Source organism: Myotis brandtii, unplaced genomic scaffold, assembly GCF_000412655.1.
Source record: "Myotis brandtii unplaced genomic scaffold, ASM41265v1 scaffold176, whole genome shotgun sequence".
Taxonomy (NCBI): domain Eukaryota; kingdom Metazoa; phylum Chordata; class Mammalia; order Chiroptera; family Vespertilionidae; genus Myotis; species Myotis brandtii.
The window spans coordinates 3,067,716-3,077,385 of record NW_005356519.1 but is presented as its reverse complement, the minus strand read 5'-3'; the positions used below and the strand labels follow the sequence as shown (position 1 = coordinate 3,077,385).

Below are 9,670 nucleotides of genomic sequence, written 5' to 3'. Positions count from 1 at the left end.
CCCCGAACAGGGAAGGGGCGACTCCGGCGGGGCGGGACCCCAGCCCAGGGGCGTTCAGGGCCCGGGTGAGGTTTGATGGGGAGCAGGGTCCAGAGCTCTGCCCTGGCTTTCAGACCCCTCTCGTCCCTCGGGGGGCCCCACCCTCCCCGAGTTCCTCGCTCAGACAGCCGGGTATGAATGAGCCCGTCTGCGCTCTCATTGACACTGGGTGTCCCCGGTTGCTTTACTCCAATCAGGAGCCCCCGGCAGCTCGCTCCCCGCAGGCAGAGGAACCCGAGGGTGTGGAGCCGAGTAGTAAACCTCACTGCCTAGTAGCTGGGGACTCGGAAAGGGGCCGTTTATTTCTCTAGGTTTTCTATAACGCCTAACATCGAGGTGATTCCATTGAGCCCAAGGCGTGTTGCAGTATTTTTAAAATATAATCACAACTGTATTTAAGTGCAGGCTGTGTTGAAAAAACAACAAAACCTACACCTCTTCTGATCAGTGAGTTAACTCATCCTTTCCTTTTCTAATATATAAGAAATTTTCTAATACATTGGTTGTCAAAAAAATCTTTAAAATTAAATTTGGGGTAAAAAGGTATGTCAAGCTTTTAAATTGTACTCAGAATTGTGCTTATTTTCTAAGAATAGTTTCGATATAGTGCTTTAAGACTATAGAGTAGTGGCTGCTAATCACAAAAACCGTGTTAAAATCTGATAGCACTTTTCTTTCTTCAAATTTTATTATTTTTTAAATGACCATATAGTAAAATTGACTTTTTGTGGAGGTGTATTCTATGAATTTTAGATTCATGTAACCACATGACAGTCAGGATGTAGAACAGTTCTACCCCCCCTCCCCCCCAAAAAAACTCCAACAAACTATCGTATCCTTTCCCTAACTCATCAATTACAGATGCTCCTCAATTTACGGTGGGGTTAGGACCTGATAAACCCACTATAAGTTGAAAATAATTCGAAATGCATTTAATACACACTATGCTGTAGGGTATCAGTTGTTTACCCTCCTTATTTCCTGGCCCAGTGGGAGCTGCCACCCCCTATTTCCCCACACACACACCCCTTTCCTCCTGCTGCTGCAGTCCAGCATCACAGGAGTATATCATACTGTATATCACTAGCCTGAGGAAAGGTCAAAATGCAAAATTTGAAGTATGGTTTCTCCTGAATTCCTATCGTTTTCACACCATCGTAAAATTGAAAATTGTAAGTCAAACCATGTAAGTCTGGGACCATCTGTACTGTTTGTTCGTTCCTAGAATATCACATAAATGGAATCATGTAATATGTAACCTTTTGATGCCGACTTCTTTCATGCCTTTTTTGAGATTCCTCCAAATTGTTGCATGTATCATCAATTTTTTTAAGTTGCTAAGTAGGATACATACCATGAGATGGATCTGTCAGTTTATACATCCACCCATTGAAGGACATTTGGGTTGGTTCCAGTTTTGAGTGATTATGAATAGAACTGCTATCAACATTGGTGTCCAGGTTTTATTGTGAACCTAAGTATTCATTTCTCTAGGCTATTGCTAGGGTCGTGTGAAGTATGTGTAACTTTTAAGAAATTTTTACACCGATTTCCAGAGTGGCTGTATCACTTTGCATTTTGACCAGTGACATGTGAGAGTACTAATTGCTCCACAGCCTCCCTAGCACTTTGTATTGTCAGCATTTTTAAGTTTAGCCATTCTAATAGGCATGGAGTGGTGTCTTGTGGTTTTAATGCGTCTTAAACTAATGGCTAAAGATGTTGACTATCTTTTCAGGTGCTTATTTGTTAGATTTCTTATGTTGAATTTTGAGGGTTCTTGATATGCTCTGGATAAAAGTTATTTGTTCAACATGTGTTTTGCAGATATTTTCTCCCAGGCTGTAGCCTGTCTTTCACAGAGCAGATGTTTTAATTTTCATGAAGTCTAACTTACCAGTTTTACATTTTGTGGATCTTTTGGTATCATGTCTAAAGAATTCTGCCTAACTCCAGGTCAAGAAGATTTTCAGGGGGGGGGGGGGGGGGGCGTGCAGGAGGCAGCAAATCAATGATTCTCATCATTGATGTTTCTATCTTGCTCTTCCTCTCCCTTACTCTCTGAAATCAATAAAATAAAATAATATATATATATATTTTTTTAAGTGTGAGGGGAAGATTTACTTTTTAAAAATATGAATGTCCAGTTGTTCCATCACCATTTGTTGAAAAGACTGTCTTTCTCCATTGAATTGTTTTTGCGCCTTTGTAAAAAAAATCAGTTGGCTATATTTGTGTGTATCTAATGTGGGGACCTCTGTTCTATTACATTGCTTTATGTATCTTTCTCTTTGCTAGAATCATACTTTTTTCAATTAAGATAGCTGTATAGTATATTAATATCAGGTAATAAGACTTCCTCCAATCTTATTCTTTCTCAAAATTGTTTTAGCTATTCTAGTTCCTTTATCTTTCCATATAAAGTTTAAAATCAACTTGTGTCTAACTACAAAAAAATCCTGCTGTTACTTTGGAATTGCATCAAACCATAGGTCAATTTGGGGAGAATTGCTGTTTTTACTTTATTGAGTCTTCTCATCTATGAACATAATACAGCTTTCTATTTATTTAGGTCTTTGTTTCATTAGCATTTTGTAGTTTTCAGCATACAGATCCTGTACGTTTTGTTAGATTTATTCCAAAGTATTTAATATCTTTGGCATTCTTATAAATGTCATTTAAAACTTTTTGGTTTCAAATTGTACATTGTTAGGATATAGAAATACATTTGAGGGTTGCGTGCTGCTCTTTATTGTGCATCCTTACTAAACTCATTTGTTAGCTGCAGGATTTTTTTTTTAATTCCTTGGAGTTTTCTACATAGATACTCATGTCATCTGTGAATAGAGATAATTTTCTTTCTTTTTTCCCTAATCTGTAAGGTGTTTGTTTGTTTTGCCTATTGTCTTGGCTAGGACTTCGAGTATGATGAATAGGAGAAGTGAGAGTGGACATTTCCCATAAGGGGGAAAATGATCAGTCTTTCAGAATTAATTATGATGTTAGCTTCAGGATGTTTTAATATATGCCCTTTATCCGGTTGAAGAAGTCCTCTCTGTTTCTAGCTTGCCAAGCGTTTTTCTCACAAATGGATGTTGAATTTTGTCCAATATTTCCTTGGCATTACTTGATATGGTGATGTGTTTTTTCTTCTTTACTCTGTTAATATGGTGGATTATATTGATTGATTTTTGAGTATTGAACCCACTGGTGTTAATTCTTAAAAAGTTTGTTAGAAGTCTTCGATGAAGTCACCTGAGCCTGGAGATTCCTTTTTGAGTTTTAAGTTACAAATTTCCTTAATAGTTATGGGGCCATTCAGATTATCTATTTTACAGAGGGTGAGTTGTGGTAGTTCATACTTTTCAGGGAATTGGTCCATCTCATCTAAGTTTTCAAATTTATGTAGAGTTGTTTGGTGTATTTATCCTTTTGAATCTGCAAAGTCTGTAATGATTGATATCCCTATTTTATTACTGATTTTGGTAATTTGTGTTTTCTTTTTTCTGTTTGTCAATTTTATTGATCTTTTAAAAAATCCAGCTTTTTGTTTCATTAATTTTATCTTTCTGTTTTCAATTTCATTAATTTCCATCCTTTTGCTCACTTGGGGTTTATTTGCTCTTCTTGAAGTGGGAGCTTAGATTATTGATTTGAGATTTTTCCTAAAATAAACATTCACTGCTATAAATTTTCCCTCTGCACATTAACTGTGTCCCATAAATTTTGACATGTCTTCATTTTTATTCATTTCAATTACTTTAAAAATTTTCTCTTGAGCTTCTTCGTTGGCCCACAGATTGTTTAGAGGTCTATTAATAAAGATTCAAAAATGAATGATACTGTGGCCCTTCCTTTTTAAAGAATTTACATTAGATAAACAGTGGGGCGGGGACCTTTATCATGGAAACAAATTCTTGCAATTCAGTATAACTATTTTTTGATAAAACAAATATAGCTTATTTTATATTGTACAGTTTTTATGTCATGAAAAAATAATTTTATTTTCATTTTAAACCGCAGATTTGAGAAGTAAGATCTGATCACCTGGAATTAAAGTTGGTTCAGAAACCTTTTCAACTCCAAAAATGTTGGAGGAAGATATGGAAGTGGCCATCAAGATGGTGGTTGTCGGGAATGGAGCAGTTGGAAAATCAAGTATGATTCAGCGATATTGCAAAGGCATTTTTACAAAAGATTACAAGAAAACCATTGGAGTTGATTTTTTGGAGCGACAAATCCAGTATGTATTTGGCCATTTTATCTTCTTGGTTTTGATTTGTGAACTGTGTCCAGGACTTTTGCCAGAGTAATAGTAACTAAGCACAGTCCAGTCCACGGCGAGGCCTCCAGAGGCAGTGGCTCATGAAGTAGTTGGTGGTGGTTTTCGGTTACTCATGCTGTACATACTAAAGCAGTGGTTCCCAAACTTATTTGGCCTACCGCCCCCTTTCCAGAAAAAATATTACTCAGCCCCTGGAAATTAATTTTTTAAAAATTTTAATAGCAGTTACTCATCGCCCCCAAATGCACCTGTGGCCATCACCGCCCCCCTGGATCGCTGCAGCGCCCACCGGGGGGCGGTAGCGCCCACTTTGGGAATCACTGTACTAAAGTATCTTTATCTTTCTGTCCTTCCCCACCTTCATCTCTTTTCCCTTCCTCTCTCATGTTCTTTTCCTGTTCCCCTCCAGCCTCCCTTTTCATTTTATCTTATATCTGTTCTGTATTTATTGGTGGCACTTTAAGCACTTCTTAAACACAAACTGATACTTGAGTCTAGTGAGATTCCATGCACTATTTTATTTGAAAGGAAAGTTACTTGTCTGTCAGAATACTTCTCATCTCTTATATTATGGGATCCTTTTGTTTAGAATGTCTCTTCTCTTTTTAAAACTGGGCAAGACTATATAGAAGTTAGAGAGTTAATAATTAATAATTTGTTTTTGCTCTAAAGAAATAAGAGAAAGCAGGTTTGGGAGGATTAAATACTTCTGTGAAAAGGAACTCTTCAAGAAATCCAATTTGATTCTAATACACATCAAAGTAACACTTTTTGTCATTAGTCTTGAGAACTTTATAGGGTATCTTAAATTGTAAGAGACAAACTAAATTGTATTACAGAAATAAGTAACATTAAACAAATCTGACTTAACTAGCCCAGACATTAGCATCAAAGATAATTGTGTTCATTGTTTTAAGGATTGTTGGATTTCTAATTTGTATTCTGTTATCCTGTTTGTAAAACTATTTTTGTGCCTGGCCGGTGTGGGTCAGTGGTTGAGCATCGACCTATGAACCAGGGGGTCACTATTTGGTCCCTGGTCAGGGTACACGCACAGGTTACAGCCTCGATCCCCAGAGGGGGGGATGCAGGAGGCAGTGGATCGATGATTCTCTCTCAAAGTTGATGTTCTATCTCCCTCTCTCTCTGAAATCAATAAAAATATTTTTAAAAGAATTTTAAAATATTTTTGTATTTGCTTCCTTTAGATATTTTAAGATTAATGCTTATGTTTTGGTACTTGTTATCTGAATCAAATTAATATTTTAAGTATATGGTCGATTCTCATTATTTGTGGATTCTGCATTTGCAAATTCACCTACTTGCTAAAATTTATCCATAATCCCAGAATCAATACTCCCAGTGCTTTGGTGGTCATTCGTGGACATGCACAAAGCAGCAAAAAATTTGAGTCACCCTACACACATTCCCAGCCTAGGTGGAACAAGATGACTGACTGTCTTTCTTTTTATTTAGTCTCTCAGACTGTAAACAAGTGTCTTTTTAGTGTTCTGTTTTTGTGCCACGTTTCTGTTGGTGATTTCACTGTTTAAAATGGCCCCCAAGCATAGTACTGAAATGCTGTCTAGCGATCCTGAAGGCAAGAAGGCTGTGTGATGTGCCTTACAGAGATAACACGTGTGTTAGATAAGCCTCGTCCAGGCATAAGTTACAGCGCTGTAGGCTGTGAGTTCAATGTTAATGAATTAACAACATATATGAAATAAGGTGTCTTTAAACAGAACCACACAAAAACAAGGTTATGTATTGATCAGCTGATGAAAATGTAACCAGGGGCTCGCAGGAATTTAACCCTGTATTTCCCATAAGAGCAGTAGGTTAGTATTTGCTAATTCAGTGTTTGCTGTGACTTAATAGAATGTGAGCAAAACTATGGACTGTATGACAGAGTAAATTTTTGAGTTAAAGGGCAACCAAGCAGGTAAGCTGCAGTTTTCCTTTCCAATTCTATCACTTGTGTAGCAGAGGAGAGCAAAAACTGACCTGAGGGAATTCCTCTTTCCCAATACTGCTCGGCTGAGGCCACTAACTGTGAATGTTGTCAAAGGGGAAAACATGGCAGGTAAATTCAAATCATGTGTAAAGTTAAAACTTTGCAGGAATGTCTTTCACCGTTACTTCCACTTGGTAATTGTATCTGCATTTAAAACTACTCAGACTTTTTCATAGTGAAAACAATATTTTTTAATACTTCCAAATTTGAAAGATAAAAATATACACAGAGCTGTATTACTAAAGACATTTTCTTTACATTGAAATCTGTCTCTTGTTTCAGAGTTAATGACGAGGATGTCAGATTAATGTTATGGGATACGGCAGGTCAAGAGGAATTTGATGCAATAACAAAGGCCTACTATCGAGGTAAATTGTGGGGGGTTTTGTTTGTTTGGGCATGTTCTTTTGGCTAAGCAGACAACTTTGCTTTTTTTTGCTTCCCATAGAAAGGGTTCTCTTTAAGAATACTTAAATTAATTTCAAAGCAATTTTTTAAAATGCCAAGTCATTTTTCTTCAAAGGATCTTGATGAGGGGTAAATAGTATTTGTAATATAGGGTGCTGGTCTCTGCCTTTAGAATTACATGATTTATACAGGCATCCCCAGACCTAGTCAGTCAGCAACTGGTAAATGCCTATCTCTGACCCCCAAGGAAGAGACTAGATAGTCAGAGAGTGAAAACTATCATATAAAAAAGTAAAGCCCCTGTAAATAGGATGACATTTTGTTATTACATGAAATTTCATGGGTAAAGCCTTTTCAGTGTTATAGGAGTTGAAAGAAGTGTGAGATACATGTGAAAGGAAAGAACTACAACTGTAGGATTTAAGATCTAAAATGTAGGGTTAAATTCCTCAAAAGAGCTTAGATTTCTAAGTTTCCATTACATTTTTCTAAAATTTTGTCCTTTTCTTATGGAATTTAAAACAGCATTTTTAGTGTTCCTCCAACTCACTGCCAATGGTGATTGTGATGAGAACAAAGTAACTGAAAGCTTAATCTAGTACCATGTAACATTATAGCCTATTGATGCTTTTGAATATATATGTTGTTTTTTTCCACTCTTGAAAATGTGGGATTTATTATTATGCAACTGAGGTCTAATAAAAACATAATTACACTAACATATAAGCAACCAAAAAGTTGGCTTTCTAAATTGTTACCAAGGAAACTTGACTTCCACCGCCCACTCTAAGAAAACATTTTGGGTCCTTGAGAAATAAGGGAGGTACACCTCTCAGGTGACATCCTAATAATGTCACCATTCCTTACTGCTCACTCTTTTTACTGTGTCCTTAAAGGCTTCCCATCTATTGAAGCTTTGATTATCGCTCTCCTGTGGTGTGAGGTGAAATTATGTTCTTACTCCCAAAGCTCTTAAAATAGATCAAATTATGAATTTCATGAGCATTGACACTTTTGATTAATGGGTCCTAACTGCACAGTTTATTCTTGAGTAAAGGTTATTTGTACTTTTTTAGTGGGGTTATTATACCACAGCTGCCTCCTCCCCTCTCCCTACACAAAACAGGAAAAAATAAAACAAACAGAAAACCTAGGTGGAAACATCAACAGGTAGGAGGAATGCACGAGATTGTCATTATTTTCTTTTTACTTACCTAGTTTACTTCTCTATAAAATCTTGCCCTGAAATATATGTTCTTTTTGTGAGGAAGAAAAATAGGTTGGGCTATTTTTAAACTTTTGATGAGTTGATATGGTAGTATTACTTTTTAATCAGTATGTTACTTTTGGAGAATATATTTATTATTATGAACCTCTAGCTTAAAAAAGGCAAAACTGGTCAAATGTCAAAAATTATTTGATTTGTATATAAATAAAAAGGAGAAAATGTTGGAACCATACAGTTAAGTAGATCAATTGGGTCCCTGATTAAAAATGACCAGGTAGCCTGGCTGGCGTGGCTCAGTGGTTGAGTGTCGACCTATGAACTGGGAGGTCACAGTTTGGGTTGCAGTCTCATCTCGAGCCCCAGTAGGGGGGCATACAGGAGGCAGCCAATCAATGATTCTCTCTCATCAGCGATGTTTCTCTCTCTCTCTCTTTCTCTCTCTCTCCCTCCCTTCCTCCCTCCCTCCCTTCCGCTCTGAAATAAAACATATATTTTAAAAAAAGACCAGGTAGCTAAAAATATTTTAATTTGCACTGTACTTGAATATTAATGCTTTCTCCATTTTTGCCATAAGACCGTGTTCAATATTATTATCTTTTAACTTTTAAAATTTGGTTCATCCAGTTTGTTGTGTACTTCTTGTTTCATACTTTTAAGGTGTCCAGAAATCATGATTTTTCTTTACTATATCTACAGAAAACATTCTGGGCCAGAAACTAAAAAGAGCCCAAACTAGTACTTACATTTTAATTTATAGTGGGTGTTTAAATTTCTTTCCAGTTTGTGAACTAAAAGGCTTTAAACAGCTTGGATTTCCCTATATTTAACATTTTAACTTAAAGTAATCTCAAGCATATAAGTAGATGTCTGTTAAAAGCTTTTCTTAAAATGCAACTAACTTTTTTAGTTCCTCCTTATACTGCTTTTCTTTTTGGTCAGCAGTGGAAGCCACTTGGTTTTCACATCCTTGGGGAGAGAAGGTTGCTTCCCACACCAATGGATTAAAAGTCCTGAGCTTTTATCTGATTAGACCACTCTTGACCAGATTACAGTAAATAGTTAGAGGAATGGGATTAGCCTAATTGGCTTGGTGCATTTAGGGCCTCAACTCCCAGAGCAGAGGCTACAGTTAGCCTGTCTAAACCCTGGCTAGGGTACAGTGCGGGAGGGGTGTTCTCAGGAAGGGAGGGGAACTGGATGCCAGTTAGGCAACCAGGTCATACCAGCTAGTAGTATAGATTCAGATGATGATGTAATTAGATAGAAATAAAGACTAGGAAGAGAAGGAAAGGGCTAGCTAGGAAGCATGAATTAAGTAAAATATGGATTTAGTGGTGAAACAATATGCTTTATGAAATTATGACTTACTGATTTATGTCCTAGAAATGTATTATTCAAGATGCATAAAAATTTTGTAAATTTTATTTTTAAAAAAGAAAAATTTCACTATAATTCATTTAAAAGACCTATTATACCAAACACCATTGCTCTCAGGCATTTTTATATTCTTGGAATGCTGGCTTTATTGTATAGTGAGACATGTTGAAACATGACTTCCTTGTAAATAGGTTAGAATAGAGCACAGATCATATTAGGAAGCCTTTTGGGATCCCAAATTATTCCTCTTAAGCTCTTTTAAAAAAATTCTTTATTGTTGTAAGTATTACATATGTCCCCTTCCCCCCCCCATTGTCCT

General features: G+C 36.6%; 1 protein-coding gene across 1 annotated transcript in view; it reads left to right on the top strand.

Moving 5' to 3' along the window:
* The first annotated feature begins 4,062 nt into the window (after window positions 1-4,062).
* Window positions 4,063-9,670, top strand: part of RAB23 (RAB23, member RAS oncogene family) — a 22,630-nt gene continuing 17,022 nt past the window's right edge. Inside the window, exons 1-2 of the mRNA XM_014537314.1 lie at window positions 4,063-4,282; window positions 6,621-6,706. Of these exons, the coding sequence (XP_014392800.1) occupies window positions 4,128-4,282; window positions 6,621-6,706 (241 nt within the window). The 5' untranslated portion in view covers window positions 4,063-4,127. The remainder of the gene's footprint in view (window positions 4,283-6,620; window positions 6,707-9,670) is intronic.